The sequence below is a fragment of the Otolemur garnettii genome, unplaced genomic scaffold (assembly GCF_000181295.1).
Source record: "Otolemur garnettii isolate 467f Iridium unplaced genomic scaffold, OtoGar3 scaffold00028, whole genome shotgun sequence".
Classification (NCBI taxonomy): domain Eukaryota; kingdom Metazoa; phylum Chordata; class Mammalia; order Primates; family Galagidae; genus Otolemur; species Otolemur garnettii.
In genome coordinates this window covers 1629579-1651742 of record NW_003852423.1, presented here as the reverse complement: position 1 = coordinate 1651742, position 22164 = coordinate 1629579, and the positions used below count along the sequence as shown (strand labels likewise).

The 22164-nt window shown below is 37.2% G+C and overlaps 1 protein-coding gene across 2 annotated transcripts in view; it reads right to left on the bottom strand.

Annotated features, from left to right (window-relative positions):
• Positions 1–22164, bottom strand: part of HDAC9 (histone deacetylase 9) — a 906973-nt gene that overhangs the window by 43732 nt on the left and 841077 nt on the right. For both annotated transcript variants that reach the window (XM_012804388.2, XM_003788483.2), the window contains exon 24: positions 8835–8919. In XM_012804388.2, coding sequence (XP_012659842.1) covers positions 8835–8919 — 85 coding nt within the window. The remainder of the gene's footprint in view (positions 1–8834; positions 8920–22164) is intronic.

The window sequence follows — 22164 nt, the reverse complement described above, 5'->3', positions numbered from 1 at the left end:
CAGGATTAAAATCCTGGTTTTACTGTTTACTTGTAGAAACACCTTCAACAATCTTCCTAAACTTTGAATCCTCCATTTATTCATAAATAAAATGACAAAAACAACTATGCATTAAAGAATTGTGTGAGGACCAGAGATAATATACAGAGAGCACCAAAAATCTGTATACACATTTAAAGAAAAGAAAACAACATATTAAAAATGTAATATTCAAGTCACATTTGACTTCTGCAACTACAAGAGGTGTTCAATGTGACTTGTGTTCATCTTTTATTATCCACATATATTATTATGATTTACATACATTTTTTCCTTTCTTAAAATGTGTATAGATTGGGGCAACGCCTATGGCTCAAAGGAGTCGGGTGCTGGCCCCATATACTGGAGGTGGCAGGTTCAAACACAGCCCCGGCCGAAAAACTGCAAAAAAAAAAAAAAAAATAGCCAGGCATTGTGGCAGGTGCCTGTGGTCCCAGCTACTCAGAAGGCTGAGGCAAGAGAATCACTTAAGCCCAAGAGAATCACTTAAGTTGGAGGTTGCTGTGAGCTGTGATGCTACAGTGCTCTATCCAGGGCAACAGCTTGAGGCTCTGTCTCAAAAAATAAAATAAAATAAAATAAAATAAAAAAAGAAAGAAAAAGAAAAAGAAATGTGTATACATTATTTTGGCCCCCTCTGTATATAAATATTTAGGAAATTATCTTCCCTCAAGCCTGACTCCCCGCGGGCCACCTCTCAGTGAATCATATCAGGTACATACGTGAGTCTCCTCTGTATGCTAACAGCCAAGTATATAATAGCAAGAATAGCATTCGTAAAGAGTTTTCAGTCCTAGGAAAATGCATAGTTGTATTTATTCTCTTGGTTAGATTACTTTTGCCTTGCTGGAATTGTGAGTGAAAAAAAAAAAAAAAAACCCTCATAATTGCAGATGCAGTTGAAATAAAAAAAAGTTACCAAGACAATTTAAGTCTCTAAGCAGATGGCAGATTTTCCTTTTTATTCTGGTACAGTCTAGTATTATGGCTCCACCACACAATAACAAGCGTTTCAACAGTTCAAGAGAATGGCTAATTAGAAGTTCAAAATCAGCTTTCCAAACGCCATGTGTACGAGTTTGACCTGGCGCTGATACAAGCGAGGGCTGGCGGGGTTAATAGTGGGGAAATGCCTAACGCTGCTTTTCTTCAATGAAGGTCTGCCTGGCCCAGGGCTCTAACGTCAAGGCCTCTGACTAAAGCCAAAGAATATATGACAAATAGCAGCTCACACCTGACAACAGTCAGGGTTTTAAACTCAACAGGGCAGGGATTTGAAATTCTGCCAATCCTTGCATTTTTTTTCTGATTAGATGAATTTTGCAAGTTTACAAGGGGTTCCAAAGTGGATTCATAGATCCATGGCTCCTTGTAATTCAGCAGTGAACTTCCAGATCTGACTGTGGCTACACCCCAATTAGCCAGAGCTTCCAAAATTTCAAATTTTAAGTAAATTTGTTTTTAAACCTGTTACTTTGGGAAGAAATGGGGAGAAGTACACACAAACTTTACAAAAGGAATGAAATGATTTGTGAGACAGTGTAACATCGTGAGTTAGAGGGAAGATCCTCTAACTGGGCTGCCTGCTTCTGCCTGCTCCACTGTGTGCCTTGGGGAATTTAATTAATCTGGATGTGCCTCAGTTTATATAGCAGTGATCTAGAAGTCAAACAGTAACTACCACATAGTGTTGTTGAGAAGATGGAATGAATTAATTTACATTAGCAGGAGTTCTTAGAATAGTACTTTGTAAGCACTCAATAATTACTATTCTATTAATTCTATTCAAAGCTTACAGAATTTGGGGCAGTGCCTGTGGCTCAAGGAGTAGGGCGCCGATCCCATATACTGGGGGTGGTGGGTTTGATCCTAGTCATGGCCAAAACTACAAACAAAAAAAAAAGACAATTTTGCATTGTCTAAAGCAGCAGTTCTCAATCTGTGGGTTGTGACCCCTTTGAGGGTCTCCTGCATATCCGATATTTATGTTATGATTCATAACAGCAGCAAAATTATAGTTATGAAGTAGCAATGAAAATAATTTTATGGTTGGGGGTCACCACGACATGAGGAATTGTATTAAAGGGTCACAGCATTAGGAAGGGTGAGAAACACTGGTCTAAATAATTTTACCCCCTCATATCCTTAGTGTGGCAAAAAAATTAATGTTTAGAAACAAGCTTCTTTCCCCCAAATGTTCGTGATTTTCCATTGGCCAAGTTTTTCTTTCTTCCTTTCCTTCCTTCCTTCCTTCCTTCCTTCCTTCCTTCCCAGTCTTACTTTGTCATCCCTGGTAAAGTGTTGTGGCATCATAGCTCACAGCAACCTCAAACTCTTGGGCTCAAGTGATCCTGTTGCCTCAGCCTCCCAAGTAGATGGAACTACAGGTACCTGCCACTAGGCCAGGCTATTTTTAGAGACAGGGTCTCACTGTTGTTCAGGCTGGTCTCAAACTCCTGAGCTCAAGCAATCTACCTGCCTTGGCCTCCCAGAGTGCTAGGATTACAGGCATGAGCCACTGCACCAGGCCAAAACCTTTTTCTTCAATCTAATAATACTTTTTATTTTCTTTTAAAACCTTTCTTTCTCAGGGTTACCTATTTCAGGAGGTAACCATTGCTATCTCCATTTTCCAAGTCAGAAAATCTGGAAGCTATGAATCCTCTTCATGCCAACTAATTACCAAACTCCTGTTGTGAAGATTCTTCTTCTGAATTAAACTGCTTACGTCTTGTGACAACTGCCTTGCTCATCTTCACTAGTGCAGGCACAGTGATCTTTTGAAACACAGGTTTGATCATGCTTCTTCCCTGCTTGAAATAAAACCTCAAATTTCTGAGTTAAAAGCTCCTTTCCAACATTGGAAATATTTTCTTGTCCTTCTCCCCTGGATCTCAGTGGGATGGAAATGAGGAGAGAGAAGACAAGAGACAAGAGAAATGGCAGAAAATCAAAATGACATAAGAAGAGACCAAAAAAGAAGAAAACCTGATTTGGGTTAGCACCTTAGTGTGGAGTCAGGAAGATGGTAAAGACTGCAGGGAGATTCATGCAGCACGCATTGCAATCTGGGGCGAAAGCGCTTTTCACTGTGTGCACAGCCCCATGAGGTCAAAATATTAGACAATTCTCCCGACAGCAAGAGATGTATACAAATTCCTTTCAGCTTAGAAACAATCTGGATTTTCTCCTGCATTAGCTGATGTAAATTACCCTTCTCCTGGGGGGGAGGGTAGGTAGAGTGTTTCATGGTGATGAGAGGGAATGATAAATTGGATTTTAAAAGACAATGGTTGTTATCTTTACATCAAGTCTTATCTTCCTTTAATAGCTCCGTTCACTAATTAATGGTATCCAGATCTCTTAATCATCAAAAAAACTAGATAGCACATACTCTAATTCTCCGTTCTAATACAATATCAACATTGTATAGGTTATTTTTCCAACTAGTTCTGTCCCATGGGAAATAGAGTAAAAAATAAAATCAACAAAATGAGGATTTGTCTTTTTCTTGAGGAAGAGGAGGAATGAGAGAAAAGAACAGCAAGAAGGAGGGAAGGAGGAGGAGAAGGAGGCCGCCAGTCACTCAGTGGCACAGACACAAAACAAACAGGAAGTACAGTTGTCACGAGGAGTAGGTGTCAAATATTCTTGCTGCTGTTCTCCCAGAGAAAATCTGGGAGAGAACCTCACTTCATTCTTCTCTCTCTAGAATGTGAGAAAGAGTGTTCTGGAACCAACTGATTACCCGGTAGCCAACCGCATATTTACTTTTGACACTCTCCTTCTGCAACAAATTGTCCTCAAAGGTGGACAGATTCAGAGGATTACACATTCACTTCTCATTGGCCTAAATAATACTCTGAGGATTAAGAAACAGAGGATTAGGTATACTGCCAAATTTTGTGTACAGCAAATGTGGAAGTTGCACTTCCATTTAATAAAATAGGTTTAATGAGAACATGTAGTGAAATTCCCAGTACTATCCCTTCTCATCCTGGTCTATGTCACTAGTTTGCCTTGATCAGCATAATGAGGATTTCTAAGAAGACAGCAATTCTCTAAACCGGGGAGAATCCCTAGAATGGGGAAAAAATGAAAGTGGACTTGAGGGGAAGATTCCCACCGTTCTGTTGTGATTCTGCTATCTGTCATTTTGTTGCCCCAGTAGCACCTACTTAGAAAAACAGCACAGTGACATACCATGCCATTTGTCTTGGAATTCCTCGGAGAAGTGGCTTGCTCCTCGCGACATGGCTGGTGAGTGGAGGATTATGTCGGAATTCATTCCACAGTTAAATCTTCTACCCTAGTGTTTTTCAGCTTATCAAAGGCAAACCACTGGAGGGTTGCAGCAAATTTTTGAAAGAATCCTTGTACTCATATGTATTTCCTTAATCCACAAGTCAAAAGACACTATGATTATCACTATTTTATGCAGGAAGTCTACAAAATCAGTTGACACTTAAAAGGCACCCTATTCTTACCAAGAAATTTAAATAAATAGAGGGAAACTACGGCTCTATGTTTGTGGTTCTTCTATTTTGGGGTTTCACAGGTCAATGTCAATATCATTCATAATATGTTTTTAGAACTTAAAATTATAGTCTTTCAAACTGAATAAATTTAGTTTTACGGAGAACTCACTTCTCTTGGTTCTTCCCCTTCAAAACCAGTGAAAAAGTTACCATGGGCCAACATTGGTGTGAAGCTTGGCCTTTGAGACCTCTGCTTCTTATCCTGCTATGGAGGAGAATCCATCAATGTCCCATGGATTCTGGAAGCAACTGAAGGTGCGGGAATTCTGCAGGGCCCTTATACTATTCTGAACCGACTCTTCCCTGACATCACTTATTGGTGATTGAAGCCAGCCACCTATATACAAGATTCAGCTCTGAGAACTGCCACCTCCAACTTAGCCATGGAAATGGAAGCTTGTGGAAGTTATTTGTTTTCTTCCTAATTTATAGATGACTCATCCGCATGGGGAGTAAAAGAGGGAGAAGAGATGGGCTCTCACACGGTGTCCCTGCTCTTGTTTGTCCCTCATTCTGCCTGGGCTGGCCAAGGAGTATAATGATCTTAGCCTAGTTACAAAAATCAATTTGGGCTTAAGGAAAAAAAAAATGTGGCTAATTCATTCATTCAACAACTGTTTGCAGAGCACCCATGACACGTCAGACACTATGCAAAAGGCACTGCAATTAAAAACAAACTGGAACATCAGCAAAGATAATATTTGCCGTGAAAGGATATTATGCTAAATATCACAGATTGCAGGACTTCCTTTTTAAAGTCTGAATAATATTCCGTTTTTGGTGTATGCTATGTTTTCTTTACCCATTCTTCCATGAATGGACATTTAGCTTCCCCCCGTCCCCGTCTCCACCCCCACCATGAGTAGTGCTGCAATACATATGGGGGTGCCAATATCTCTTTGAGATTCTGACTTCAATTATTTTGGGCAAATACAGGCAAATGGGATGGCTGAATCATATTTTCAATTTTTGGAAGAATAACATAAAGCTTTTTTAAAACCATAATTCCCTTTTGCAATTTCTAAACTGGTCAAATCTTATATACGAGATGGAACCCAACTCTCTCCCATCAGGAAGGGCCTTCACCTGTCAGGAGAAATGGCTGCCCTGTAGTGGCCTTGTAAGGCCCCTTCTCCTCAGCTACGTGAGCAACGTAAACAAAGATGGAACGACAGGGATGATCCTGCTGCAAAATACTCACACACATGTGGCCAGGCAAGGAGCCAATGCTAATCACAGCCTCTAGCACCTGCATCCCCTCAGCTGGGGGGCTCAGTTCTCAAAAAGAAATCCACACAAGGCCTGTCAGCACCTTGCCGTGTGCCCTGGGACCAAGCTATCTAGAAACTCGCCTGAATGTTTCCCACATGCTACAAGGCCTGCTTCTGAACATTGACATAGCTTTCGGATACTTAGTTCCAAACTGCAGTACAAAAGAATCCTTCAGAACCAGGGGTGGGAGGTGGGCTGAAATCCGAACACCTCCTGAAGTTGAAATGAGGCACCTGTGTGACCCTCAGAGGCCTGTGTGAAGAGGAGGTGCTCCCACTAAACAAAGCATAGCTTCAGGGTGGCTTTGGTCACCTGTGCAATTGCAAAGGGCCCCTAGCTCACCAGAGCCCATGCTTGGGTCAGTGCTCTGCCCAAATTATTAATAACTTTTTAACAAGGAAAGGTCCCCACAAATTACGTGGCCTTTCCTGTGTACTTTTCTCCATTAAGGGGGCAGGGAGAGCCCAATCAAGGGCCCAGAGGGCTACAGGAGCATCTCAACTAGAAGGATGGGATCTAAGATAGGGAATTTCATGTATTGTGAAAAAAATCAAACATTGTTTGCTAATGTAAGAGCCCACAGTTTTAATTCTAATTCCCCAAGTAATTCATTATGAAGTTTGAGACTGTGAAATCGCACTTGATTTCACTGCTCCATGAACGTTATACAGCTCTTTTCTGTTCCTTTAGTCTAGAAGAGGAGCCCAAGGACACACAATTAGAATCACAACGCTGCACCACAGGGCGGTCAGAGTGGCAGCACCGACCGCGTCATCCTGATGTTCCTTCCATGTTCCAAATGGTGAGAAGTCGCTTTTCTTCCATGGGTTTATCTTTTCTTTAATGCCCTCGACCCTTCCTGTGGTTTCTTCTCACCACAGTGCTAGTGGTGCTTGTACTATCACTGCATCACCATCACCTTGACTCTCATAGTTTGCAGGACCCAGGGCAAAATGAAAATCTGGCCTGCTGCTTCAAAACTTAGCAAAAGTTTGTACCCCCATAATACTCTGAAAAACTGAAAAAAACTTAGTAAGAATATTAAGGCAGCAACAGCAAGAAGCTTAAACTAAGCATGGGGTGTTCTAAGTAGGGAACTTCTGCGGTTTCACAGATTGAATACCCATGAAGCCAGCCTTGATTCTCATTGGTCAGAACTGTATCATGTGCCCATTTTCTAACCAATCAGTGTTAAGTGTGTTAACTGACTTAATGTCAGTCTACAGATAGCTCCCTGTGAGGAGGGCATAAATGCTGGATAAACCAACAAAATACCCAATAAATATCCTTAATTCAGACATATGAGCTCTTCTTTAGAAGCTTCCATTCATGCAAGCTTTGGTTCCTCCCTGTTGCTAACCCTTTATGGAGGGAAACCAGAGATGAAAAAATATGATTCCTATCCTCTTGCTGATTATCATCAAATTAAGGAACCAGGACTAACAGACTTCTAAATATACAACAATTTCAGATAATCAAACAATTAAAAATCAATTATCACTGCTCCAAATTCACACGTTAGTCCTGAGAAGTTACAGAATTTTTGAATTATTCAGCTGGATGGGATAATCACTAAGAATTTAGAAGGAAAGGGAGAAGTGATCATTGTTGGGTGGTGTGAAATGCAGTTTGTAGTAGAAGAGAGGAACTGACAATCCATACTGGCAGGATTCTCAGACAGTGAGTTTTGATAGCAGAGCAAATCCTTCTCAAGAGTCACACAGGTTTGAGTGGCTACTGAAGCCTGCACACGTGACTTGAAAACATCAATGGTGAAAGGAAAACACTATGCAGCAGAATGTCATTGCTAGGATATTATATCACATTGGACGGGACGAATAGGAGAATGCAGTCAAAGATCACTCCAGCATTCCCGGCTTTGAGATCTAGAATGATGTGTAATAGGCCCTTTTAGTCTACCCTCAGTGGAAAGGAGAAAAAGCCAGGACAATGACAGGATTTTCTACTCAAGGTTATGAAATCATCTCCAGCCTTCCCTGCTTTGTCTCTGTCAGTTCTTCTATCTTAGCCCTTGTATCAGAGACTTGTGCAGTGCGCCCCAGTATTTGAAAGTTTATTTTTCTGTTCTCCAAAAATATTGGAAATTCATAGTTTATTTCAGTGAGGACATGTAGTTAATAAACATTTATTAGGTATATACGGCTCTCAATCTAGGCAAGAGTGAGATTAAGTTAAAGGAGGGATTATTTTGCATTTCTGTAGAGCATGTTTCTAAATATTCACAGCATCCGATGAGTGGGCAATATAACTCCAATCACAGCCTTATCTCCAGACTGGCCAAAAGGATGGCTAGAAGGTGACTTCTTCAATAGTGTTTTTAAAATGCTTTTATGGGATAATAGCAAAGCTAAGCATTTTCCTGATTCTCCTTAATACCTAATTTTGCCATTTGGCCTTTCCCTTCATGTTACCCTTCATGTTAATTTGTTAATCAGAGAGCAAGAAATAAAGAGAGACAGAGAGACAGAGGCAGAGAGAGAGAAGGAGAGAGAGAAATTGGACAGTCAGAAAATCTCTGACTTACTAGGGATTTTTCTTGAAGTTGGCTTTTCCCACAGAGAGGCTTTCTCCTTAAATTTTTCCTCTCTCAACACACTTTAAACCAGTCAGTGATTGTCAGATTCCAACATCATTAAGAAGCAAGTGCCCTTAGTTAAGACTGGCCTATATAATCACAATTGCTGTATTTGCTTCATGTAAATGGTTAGTGGTTAGTAATGGGAAAAAAATTAAGTACCCGAAAAATATGAGAAAAACAAGATTTTCAAGCTAGAGTTTCCGTGTTACGTCATCAGTAAGAGACAAGATTGCCACCTTTAGAGCCATGGAGTAAGACCCTTAGGGAAGAACATAGTGCAAATTATAAGAGCTCTAAATAAGTAGGTTTATTTTTACTCCACTTGGCAATACACTGGTAGTTAGTGTTACCTGATTAGAAATGTTTTAGAAACTTTAAAGACATACTTTGAATTTCAGCGATCTTCTGTAAAGAAATAACAGCGTTCCTATTCGGAGCTTGGTGGAGAATATCTTCTGCCAGCGGCTCCAGCTGTAAGAACAGTAGATAATAAGATGAGCAGAATATTGTGACTTTATAGGAAGTCTCACAGAAGCAAAGCAAACTGAAACAACCTAATCCTCAGAAAACCTGGCTCCAAGAACTAGTTAACGTTTTGCTGATATTAGTTCTAAACGTGTAGCCAGCTTTGTTTTGTTTTGCATCCATGTAATTGAATTCCAAGGGGCTTTTCCATTGGTCACAAGACGAATCTATGAAGTCTCCGAAGCAGGTGCATGTCTGTGTATTATTCATTAAAAATCTGAGTTATTTGTGTAATTTCTGTAGGTTTCTTACAAACCAAATTCCATCCTGTCTGTATATGCAGCTGGGCCTTGCAAAGAAAACCTTAGGGAAGTGGCGGGAGACAGAACGTGGGCAGTCTATTATCCACACTCCGGCCGTGTTTTTCTATTTAACCACCTTGCACATTTGTACGCTTCATCATGGAAAGCCACGGCACACAGCTGCTCTGAGTCATTGGCCATTGACTAAAGTAGTCCAGATAAGGTTCAAAGAAAACCAAAGCTCAAATAACTGTGGTTTCATTTAACATCCACTTCATTCCTACTATGCAGATGTCTGTTTGTAAACACAGGACAAACTCCTATCTTGCCAATCTGTCACGAGCTTTTGGAACGACACTGACTGTTCGTGGCGAAGCTCAGCAAATATTCTTTAGCAGAAAATGAAGAAAAGCTTTAAAAAATTTTATGGAGCATATTTGCCAGAATCGAGCCTGACAAGGCATCCCTGGGAATGCCTTGGTGATGAGCTCGACGTGTTGCCACAGAAAGTGCACGGCCGGGGCCCTTGCAAACAAAATAGCTGTCCAGCTGTTGTAACCCAGAAAGCAACAAATGAATTAATAAAACCATCAGTTTCCCTAGAAAATTTAAAGTTAAGGGTCTCAAATAAAAACTGGATGTCAAACGATAACATGGCAGGAAAGGGAACTTGATGTCACTCGATGAACCAAAGCATCAACTCGGCTATGTCTCTTTGTCTATAGGAAAAACTGAAAAAACTCAGGGATTACAAGTTTCCACAGCATATGTGAGTGAATCTTTCCCCCAGGGGCTCTCTGAGTTGATTATTCTATACTTCAATCATGAGTCTAAAACAATAGCACCTTTCTTCCAGATGCCACAGGATAAGAGACTAGCTCAGGGATATTTATATACGGGTACATTCACTAAATATAACTTTCCAGAGTGTTTTTCTTAGCTGCCAAAGAAAAACCTTTAAAACATCAAAAGGTTTATTTGCAATACAGTATAGTGAGAGGAGAAAAAAACCCTACCACCACCACCATTCAGCGTCAGGGCAAGGTTCTGAAATCTTAACGCTCGAAATTTGTTAAAATCATTTTCTAAAATTCGGTATTCCAATCATATCTTCAAGAATATGTTGTCCTAGCAATACTCTTAGAGGAATTACTGAATCCGAACCTGAAGGTTACTTGGAAAACTTTCCTGAGAATTAGGCAGGGTGGACGGAGCTATCTTGCTTCATAAATAATCTTGCACTCCTTTCTCACCGTGCAAAGAAAATAATTTTTAATAAAAACCAGGTACATTTGACGAATAAAATATTCTGAAACATCACTGTATGTTCACATATTTCAGAACAAAAGCAGAAGGCAATGTGCACATCTTTAGTTCCTTAAAAAGCTTCCCTGTGACCTCAGAGTAAAGATGCTGCCAATCTCAAAGGTGCCAGCTCAGACACAGAAAGCTAGGGGCGGGTCATATAGGTAACAATCCTGACTCCGGGACCCTCCCACTCTGAGGTCTCTGGGCCATGCTCAAGATTGAGTTATGAAGGAAGCGTACGTGATTCAGGGTGGTGAGAGTACAAATACAAACTTCTGAACTCCCAATTGGGAATCTTCAGTGAGATGCGAAAGTATTGAGTCTACATAGAAGAGCAATCCAGAGAATTAAGGCAATTAAATTGCTAATTTAAACCTCCCAAATCATTTCCCTGCCTGTTTTAGGTGAATGTCAGGTAGAGGATTTAACCTTTAGTAAATTGCCCCAATTTGTTTCATTTTGACTGTATACATACAGACAGAGCCAAATTCAGAAAGTTCTGAATGTAGGTACTTTATTTTTCCTCTGCTAGCTCCGCAGAGAAGGTAATGGGTAATGTTTTCTCATTTGGCAAGAAGGCAAGCAGCATTTACAGTCTGTTTTCATAAAATTAAGACCTCGTATGGAGGGACACAGAATTGAGTTGTCTTTTCTAGAGAGTCTGTTGATTTAATCACTCACAATTATAAGCACTAAAAGCATCAGATTGAAGGATCCATTTAACACATATTTATGAGTATTGGTCATTATTGTTAATCTAATCACTAACTAATGAAATAATATTAAGTAAATAGTCATTTTTATAAAGCGGAATCAAAAAATAAGAATATGTGGTAAAGCTTTGTTATATATTTAGGTTGGCCAAGAAGATATAGGAAAAACATTGACTATGGAGGCTAATCAGTGTTAGTAAGAGGTTTTAAAAGATAAATAAGGAAGTAAGTTATGCAAACAAGAGAACTTTCACATGCAAAAAATTCAGCAAGATAAAGCAGATGCAGATGTAGGAAAATCACACACCCATCATGCCATTTCTATTGAGCAATTCCGTTAAGTAATGATAATAATCACGGAGTTACAAGATACATTAGATAATTTTAACACAATTTCTTGACAAATGCAGTTCTCATCCAACTTTATATTATCTAAAGCTTAACCACAACCATCACTTAGAGCAATTCTTTATACAAATTTGCTGGGCTCAGAAACAGGCAAGTTTACTTGTCTATATCTTATAAGGAAAGTTGCAATACTGCATCGACGCAATTCAGATGTTTGTTAAGTTGCACATACCATGTAATTTCTATAGCTATTTTTAAATGCCACAGAAATTGTGCTAGTATAACTTTGTGAGCAAGTCATTTTTAGGTTTATAGAATCGGATCATTTTAATCATCAAAAATCATTGTATTTGGCTAAGATCCATCTCTTTAACAAGAGGTAAGAGATATCCTTGGAGAAGCCACTCACTCTATACTCATGAGACAAGAAAATCAGCTATTTGCACGATTCAGAAAAGAACAAAAATAAGCGAAAAAGAGTTCATGCAAATACAACAGGTATATGAAGATGGCTGTATATATCAAACAAGCAAAGAATCTATTAAATACTCTTGTGAGTATTTATGTTATGTTTTGATGTTTCCCAAATATGCCAAGTATTTTTATACCTCTGTACCTTTAATTGTTCTCTTCCCTGACTTCTATTTTCGCCATCCTCCTTTGAATGGGTGAAAACTTACTAATTATTCAAGGATGAACATAAATATTGTCTGCTCCTCAGATTCTCTGATAGAGCAAATTGTTTCCACATCTATGGCTCCTTTCTCATAAATACTCTTGTTTACCAAGCACATTATATTGTAGTCGGCCATGTCTGCCATTCTCTACTTTGTTGTGAGTCATGTAAAGACAAAGACAGAGCCTGTCTATTGTAGGTGTGTTTTTAAAATGTTGAATGAATGGGAGAAGAATTAACTGAAAGAAAACATGGAGAGTTGACCTTTATTCTTCTGTCCACAGCTAACAAATTGAAGTGGAGTGGGTTCTTCCTCTTGGTTGCCCACTATAACCAGGGTATAAGTTTTAAGGTGAAGAATCAGAAGAACAGTGATAAACATTTTATTTTCTAAACTGAACCTCCCCTGAATGGCTTCCAGATAGTTTCTCCTATTCATTGACAGGGTTCCTAACACAGACAGGTATTTCTCTCTTTTATGGTAATATTTTATTTTTAAATTTTTTAAATCTCTATTTCAATAGATTTAGACTGAAACTTGACCATGCACATCCACCACTTACAAAAATTAACTCACAATGGATGAAAGATTTAAATCTAAGACTTCAGAAGAAAGCGTGGGGGAAACTCTTGATGATATTGGCCTACAGAAGGATTTTATGAAGAAGACTCCATTGGCAACTGTAGCAATGACAAAAATAAATAAATGGGACTTAATCAAGCTAAAAAGCCTCTGCACGCTAAGGATACAGCAATTAAAGCAAACAGACAACCTTCAGAATGGGAAAAGATATCTGCATGTTACGAGCCTAACAAAAGGTTGACAACCAGAATCTATAGAGAACTCAAACTAATCAACAACAAAAAAAGCAAACAATCCCATTTATCATTGGGCAAGAGACACAAACAGAACCTCCTCCAAAGAAGACAGAGGAATCAATTATAAACACATGGAAAAAATGCTCATCATCCTGATGATCATAAAAATGCAAATCAAAACCACCCTGAGATATCACTTAACCCCCGAGAGAATAAACCATATTACAAAGTCCCAAAGCTGCAGATGTTAGCATGGTTATGGAGAGAAGGGAATGTTTTTACACTGTTCATGCCTTTTGAGCACTATTTGGTGAGGTTGTTTTTGTCCTGCTGATTTGTTTGTGTTCTCTGTAGAATCTGGATTTTAGTCTTTTGTCAGATACATACTTTGTGAATGTTTTTTTCCAGACCGTACATCGTCTGTTTATTCTGTTGGTTATTTCCCTTGCTGAGCAGAAATTTAGTTTCATTAAGTTCCACTTATTTATTTGTCTTTTTGCTGTTGTTTTGGGGATTTTAGTCACAAATTCTTTGTTTAGGCCAATGTCCAGAAGTGTTTTTCCTATGTTTTCTTCTAAAATTTTCATAATTTCAGGTCTCACATTTAAGGCTTGAATCCATCTTCAGTTAATTTTTATATATTGTGAGAGACAGGAATTCACTTTCATTCTTCTGCATTTAGCTATCCAGTTTTCCCAGCACCATTTAAAGAATAGGCTGTCCTTTCCTTAGTGTATGTTTTTTCCTGCATCCATAAAGATGAGCTGGTAATAGGTATTTGGCTTTATTTCTGGGTACTCTATTCTAATGAGAGATACGAAATCCAATTTCATTCTCCTGCATGGACTATCCAATCTTCCTAGAACCATCTACTGAAGAGTGTCCTTTCTCTTGTTTATTTTTGGCTACTTTGTCAAAAATCAGTTGGCTGTAGTTATATGTTTTTATTTATGAGTTCTCGAGATGAGTATTTCTATAAATCAGGAAGTCAGAGAAGTGGAAAAGAAACAAAGACCAAGAGCAAGCATAGGCAGAATGGCAATTCTAACATGTGAAAGAGAAAAACATCACTCCCAACTGAGTGAGGAAAAAAAAAAAAAACAGTAGCATGAGAATAAAATGGAATGAGAAATAAAAGTTCATGAAATATATTGAAGTCAATCATTAGTCTAATAGAGATAATTGACATCTTTAGACTTCATTTTCACCACACACATAATATATTCTCTAATTTTATTTGATAGTTTGTAAATTTCTATAAAAATACAATTTTGTTAATGGGATCACATCTTTAATAGATTTATCCTAAGAATTTGGTATGTTTGATGCTTTTGTGAATTTTTTTGGTGTGTATACATATATATCATTTTATCTTAAAATTCTTTAAGTAATTTTGAATTTTAGAGAGGCAAAGACAGTATAGAATTTCCATATACTTTTCATTCAGTTTTCCTTAATATTAACTAGTTACATAAAACCAATGTATTCTTAATACCAAACTTACTACCAATCTTGCTAAATTTACAAATTAATTCATAATTTAAAAGAAAATAATTTTAATAGATTTTGTATTAAAAATTAATAGAAATTATAGTCATGTCATCTGTGAATAATGGGAATTTTATTTATTCCTCTCTAATTTTTATGCTTTTTAATTTTTCTTACCCCATTTCACTATCTGGATTCCCAAGGAAAATGAAACAGTAAGAGAACCTTTGTCTTGTTTTTGATTTTAAAAAAATTTCCATTTCACCTTTAAATCTCATTTATACTGTAGAATTTTTTGTAGATATCTTTTATTAAGTTAATAAATTTTTTCTCATTTTTTTCCTCTTTTTTTAAATTTTGTTTTGTTTTTGTTTTAGTTTTAGACATATGGTCTCATTTTGTTACCCAGGGTAAAGTGCATTGGCAAGATCATATCTCACTGTAACCTTGAACTCCTAGGCTCAAGGGTTCCTCCTGCCTCAGCCTTCCAAGTAGCTCAGACTACCTGTGTATAGGTCTGTGCCACCATGCCTGGCTAATTTGTGTGTGTGTGTGTGTCAGGACAGGGGTCTTGCTATGTTTTCTATACTGGTCTCAAACTCCTGGGCTCAAGTGACCCTCCCACCTTGGCTTGCCAAAGTTCTGGGATTGTGGGTGCAAGCCACTATGCCTGGCCAAATTTTTCTATCATTAGAAAAATTTGTTCATTACTAAAGTGGTTATATTTTATTTCTTCATTCTCTTGATGTGGTAAATTACGATGCCTTATTTTCAAAAATTAATATATTACATTTCTAGGAACAATCCAATTTTATGGTTATTTAAGATATTGATAAATTGCTAAAATTTTCTTTAGCATTGTAACTACTATGATTATGAGCAAGATTATTTTAGAATATTCCTTTATTATGTTATATTGGTTTGGGGGGAGAATCAATATTATACAATCCTTAAAAAAAATCAGTTGTGAAGTTTTCTTATCTCCTTGATTCAATGGTGAAGCCATATAGATCTGTTCTTTTCCTGAAAAACTTAGTATTAAAGATTCAACTTATAAAAAGATTGAATTTCGTTAATAATTATGGGACCATTCAAATTTTCAGTCTTCTTTATTCAGTTATTCAAGGTCATATAGAATTTTTCCACTTTAAATAAACTTTTAAAATTATTTTGAAAGATAATTTTCAATATTCTCTTCTAATCCTTTAATGCCACTAAAATGTATAGTGAAGTCCCCCTTCCCCTTCCCAGGGTTTGGCTTTCTTTGTTGATTAGCCTGGGTAAAGTTCTGTCAATTTCATCACTAACTTCAAAGAACCACGTTTTCACTTTCAAGATCTTATGTGTTGCATGTGTGCTTTTTATTTCATTATTTCATTTTTTCTTTATGCTTCCTTTGCTTTCTTTGCATTCATTTTTTGGGGTTGATTATCTAATTGTAAGGGATAGATGCTTTTATTAATTTTAAGGTTTCTTCTATTATTTTTTATTTTTTTGAGACAGAGTGTCACTATGTCACCCTGAGTAGAGTGCGGTGACATCACAGCTCAGAGCAACCTCCAACTCTTGGACTTAAGTGATTCTCTTGCCTCACTCTCCTAAGTAGCTGGGACTATAGGTGTTTGCCACATGCCCGGCTATTTTTTTGTTGCAGTTGTTTAGCTGGCCCAAGTCGGATTTGAACCCACCACCCTTGGTGTATGTGGCTGGTGCCATAACCACTGTGCTACTGGCTCTGGGACAGGTTTCTTCTATTCTTATCAATATACTTAAAACTAATTTCTTTAAATTCAGCTTTATGTATCACACAACCTTTAATATTTTATATTTTCATAATGATTTAGTTCAAAATATTTTCTAATTTTCATTTTGATTGCTTTGGACAAATGTATTAAAGTGTATTTAGAATATCAAAACACATGAAACTTCCTAATTATCTTTTAATACTGGTCTTAGTTTAATTTCACCATAGTAAGGATGTATTCAGTATGAATTCAATTAGTTGAAATTTATTGAAACTTGCCTTATGTTTCATATGTAGTCTATTTTTGAAATGTTAAAAATTTTCTCAAAAAGAGTAATATTCTGCAATTTTAGATAGATTTCTGTAATTTTTTTATGTATTTGAATTAAGGAAAGTTTATTAAAGGATTTAAATCTTTACCATCCCCATTCCCTTGTATTGTCTCCTTGTTTCATCAGTTACTGAGAGGCACATTAATATGTTTTATTATGATTGAAGTTTTGCCCATTTTTCATTTGATTATTTCAATTTTTGCTTGATATTTTTTGAAACTGCATTAGACACATAAAATTTGAATTGCTTTATCTTCTTGGTTCATGGGATACTTCACCATTATGAAGTATCTTTCTTTATCTCTATTTCGTCTTCTTTTTTTTTTTTCACTTAAAATCCATTTCACCTGATATTACTATAGCTACATAAACTTTCTTTTAGTTAGTTTTTGTGGTTAATTTTTTTTTTTTTTTTTTGCAGTTTTTGGCTGGGTCTGGGTTTTTGAACCCGCTACCTCTGGCATATGAGGCCAGTGCCCTACTCCTTTGAGCCACAGACGCCACCCTTTGCAGTTAATTTTTAACAAAATTTTTTTCATTTAATTATTCTTTATAATTATATTACAGAAATTGTCCCCTTAATCAGCATCCATTATTACAATGTGACAAATCTTTTTTTTATTAGTAATCCAAATTCATTTATATCCATTTACATGTATTCTGTAGAATTTCCAAGGCTGATTCTAGTATTTTACATGAATACACAGAAGAGCCAAATATAGTCAATCCCAAAACTGTCTTGAAGAAGAAAAACAAACCCAGAGACTTGTTCTACCAAACATCAAGACTTTCTATAAAACTACAGTAGTTAAGATAGCTTGATAATGTCATAAGAATAGACAGAGACCTGTGAAATAGAATAAAGTATCCATGTATATATGGAAAAAGTTAACAACAAGCCAGATGGAATGAATGGTCTCTTCAGTACATGGTCAACTGCATAGTCACATTCAAAACAAAATACCAACTTGACCTCTAGCTTAGATACAAATTTAACTCCAGATGAAGTGAAGTTCATCTAAATGTTTAAGTCAAAAATAAAGCTTTTAGAAAAGAATAAAGATAATGTTTTCATAATGTGGGGAATTAAGGAAGGATACTTAAACCAGGTGTGTTCAAGCTGAGGCCAGCTGACCGCCTGCTGGTTTTGTGAGTACTTTTTTTGCTTATTCTGTGATGTTAGATATCACAAAAAGTATGCATCGATCTTTTTTATGCAAACTAGCTTTTGTTAGTGTTTGTATACTTAATCTGCAGTCCAGGACAACTCTTATTCTTTCAGTGGGCAGTATAGAAAAGTAAAAATGTTGGACACTCCTGTAAAAACTAATGATAAGAGAAAAGAGTGATAAATTGTGCTACATTAAAATGTTACTTTTAATTATCTAAGGCCACTGTTTTTTGTTTTTGTTTTTGTTTTTTGAGACAGAGCCTCAAGCTATCCCCCTGAGTAGAGTGCCATAGCATCACGCTCACAGCAACCTCCAACTTCTGGGCTCAAGCGAGTCTCCTGCCTCAGCCTCCCAAGTAGCTGGGACCACAGGCGCCCGCCACAATGCCTGGCCATTTTTTGGTTGCAGCCATCATTGTTGTTCGGCCGGCCTGGGTTGGGGATTCGAACCTGCCACCTTAGGTGTATGTGGCTGGTGCCTTAGCCGCTTGAGCCACAGGCACCAAGCCTAAGGCCACTGTTAAGAGAATGAATAGATATTTCAACACATGAAAACAACACTAGCATTAATTAAAAATAACTCAAATTAATAAAAGATAATATGAAGCCAGACAAAGACTTGAATTGGTACTTCAAAAATGGTGCATATCTTTATCATAAAGAAATTTGCACTAGACTATTTATCGCAGCTCAATTTACAATCACCAAAATGTGAAAATAACCTAAATGCCCACTAATGCAGGAATGGGTTAACAAGCTGTGGTATATGTACACCATGGAATACTATTCAGCCATTAAAATGATGGAGACTCTACATCTTTTATATTAACCTGGATTGAGTCTGAATAAATTCTCCTTAGTAAAGTATTGCCAGAATGGAGTAGCAAGAATCCAATGTACTTAATTCTTACATGAAGCCAGTAGATGACCTAATATATACCTTCATAAAAGAAAAACTAAAATGAATTCAAGGTGGGGAGCAGGGGAAGAAGGGAGAGGGAAGATGGGAGGAGGAAGGGGGATGGAGGTTATTTTGCATGGCACACCTCTTTGGGGAGGGACACAATTATAAGAGGGACTTTACCTAACAAATGCAATCAGTGTAACCTAATTCTTTGTATGCTCAATGAACTCCGAACAATAAAAACAAAAACAAAAATGGTGCACACACTTGATCAATAAATAGGTGAAGAACTGCTTTACCTCATTAGCGTTCTGGCAAATCAAAACTATGCTGACATACTACTACACAGCCACGACAATGGCTAACATTTTAAAAGACTGACAATATTAAGTGCTAAAAGAATATGGAACAATGGAAAGAGTCCTGTGCTACTGCTAGGAGTATAGACTGTAACAACCACTATAGACAACAGTGTCATTTTCAAAAATTAAACCCATGCGTATTTCAGGATCCAGAAATACATACAACAAAAATGTGTGTATAAATTCTCCAAGAAACACAAATAAAATGCCCATTACAGCACTGTACATTATAGCCCCCAAATTGGAAAGATTTCCTTTATCCATTAAAAGTAGAATATGTAAAGAAACCATGGCACTTCCCTAAAACTTATTTTTATGTCATGGAGATGGAGTGCTATATAAAAATGAAGATGAATAACATAGGTAAATCACACAAACATAATGCTGAACACAATTAGACTCAAAGAAATATATATTGTATGAGTTTATGAATGTAAAGTTTAAAAATGGGTACATTAAAATATAGTGTTTAAAATCACAAAATTGTTTACCTTCAGAAAAAAGAACAGGTTATGGTTGGAAAGAGAATGTGGAGTCTTTAGAGATGCTGACATTGTTCTCTTTTCACCTGGTTAACAGTAACACATGTTATCTCTTTGTGATAATTCACTGAGTTGTACATTCATGTTTTGTACAGTTTTCTGTGTATTACATTTTGCAATATAAAAAATATTAAAGAAACTAAAATCCCGAAAGGAAAAGTAAAAAATAAATAAGCTCCCTAACATAAGAAAATAGGGAAACAAAGTCTGTATCACAAGTCCATGTTCTTTCCTTTGTATTATGGTGCCTCTAAGAAACAAAGTTTTGCAGCAAGAGCACAACTTTTTGAAGCTTAAAGTCCTCCTGCAACATGCAAAGTGACTTAGACAAAATGCAGAAAAGGTTTAGTTGTCACGATCAAAGCTATTGTGGAATTTTGGAAGAATAATCAGGAGGACGAGCAAAGGAGATTGTGATAGAGACCTGACCCTCCATGCTGATGAACTATTATCAATTCCCTACGGAGGAGGGATTGGTGGTTAAAATTCAACCCTCATTTAAATCATTATTTTAAAGATGTCTGCAATTAGTTGTATACATTTAATTTGATTGCATAAGTAAATCTGGTTATAATTTCAGCCATATTGTGATTCATGAGTCATTCTCAAAATAACCTCTTCTTTTGTTTGAAATCACTAAAATGTTTAAGCAAACAGATTAGGGAAGAAAAGTCAAAATCAGGGTGGAGTCTATTGACCATTGAGTTACTACACTGACAGATGATTGAGATTATTCAGATTGGGTCTGCCTGATTCTTCCTACGTGTCAGTGATGAAGAGTGGCAACTCAGCAATCTAGAAACATTGCTGGTCAACAGTAGTGACATAAGTCTAGTAAGTCTTATACGAGTAACAGAAGGATCAAGAGAAAAAGGGAACAGTCCACCGTCACTCACTTCACATGGATACTGACACAATTCCTTAATTACAATAAGGGGGACTAGTATAAGAGATTATTACTGTGGTTAGTGTTATATTAATTGTTTATCCAAAGCTATCATGGCTTGGAGAAATATAAGTTACATGATGTATCAGCCAATGAATGAAAGAAGGAAGATGATGGGGAAATAGCTGACTAAAAATTCAAATAATATCCAATCATTTCCATGACACTAAACTATGGAAAGTTACACATAATGATGGCTGTAAACACCTATGGCAAGAATCAGCTAGGTATTTGGAAATAAAGCTGATAATGAACAGAAAGAGGTGTAGCGGCCTAGCAGAAAGAGCAATAGGAAATGTCGTATGTTGGATAATTCAGGTATCCGTAAGTTTGATCAATGAGGTTAAGACTACAGATATACGATATAATGAGAAAACAGTTTGAATCACGTGGTAGGTATGAAAATACTACATGTTGAGAACTCTGTGTCACACTGAAGGTTTGATAACACTGAAAGGAAGTTTGTTAGGTGCTTGATGTATAATTTCCCAACAGAGTGTCCGTAGTTTGGATATCGCTTGTTATAAAGAAGGCTTCGTTCACAGTACAGGCGGAAAATCTTATTTGCCTGCCCTTGTTTCTGAAACTCATGTAAGCCCTGTTGTTTCATTTTCATTTTCAGCATCTAAACTCTGTAAGCCCTCGCGTTCCATTTTCTTTGTTGCTTCATGTTCTTTTCTTCATTGGCTTTTTTATTTCCTCTTCCTTTACTTTGCTCATTTTTTATGTTTTTAAATATTTTCCTTACTTTATTATTTTTTCAATAAAGAGATTTCATACAATACTCTTTTCCAAAAATTGAGCTTTCTGCTACGAAGACGGTTGCATATCAGGTAGGATTAGCATTGACATGTAACTGTCGGAGAAGTAGCTCTGATTTGTAGCATTTGCTGATTTCTGTGGTGTACACACTCCTGCCATGGTATGTTCAATCTCCCAATGTGATGTCACTGACCTCAGATCTGAGTAAAAATGCACAGAATTAGTTTTCACAAGCCAGTTAGACCCGTTTCCAGCTTATTGCTGATAGAATGTAAGTTTTTTCATTGACAATTCTTGTTTTCTTCTATTAGTTTCTGCCATCTCCAAAAATTCATATGCTGTTTTGTTGGTATTTTTATTGTTGTTCTACCTCAAATTATGGGAAGCATCTGCTCAAAGCTTCTGTATTTTTCACCAAAAAACTAATTTCTTATGATATTCTGTTTCTGATCATATTCTGTTCCAGCCTCATTATATACCTTTATTCCACTTAACACAGCCTCTTCTGTACCAAAAACAAAAGAAATAAATGCAAACAGAGCCATCCACCACTCTAAGAAGTCTTCATGTCTATCTGTGCTCTTCTACTGAGTGATAAATCGTTTCCTTAGATATTAGCTCTCCAAGTCTCATTACTATGTCAAGGCCCAGATTAAATATTACCTCCTCTCTTGACATACTCCTCTATTGGCTCAGCGCCTTTGGCTCAAGCGGCTAAGGCACCAGCCACATACACCTGAGCTGGCAGGTTCAAATCCAGCCCAGGCCCGCCAAACAACAATGATGGCTGCAACCAAAAAATAGCCAGGCATTATGGCGGGTGCCTGTAGTCCC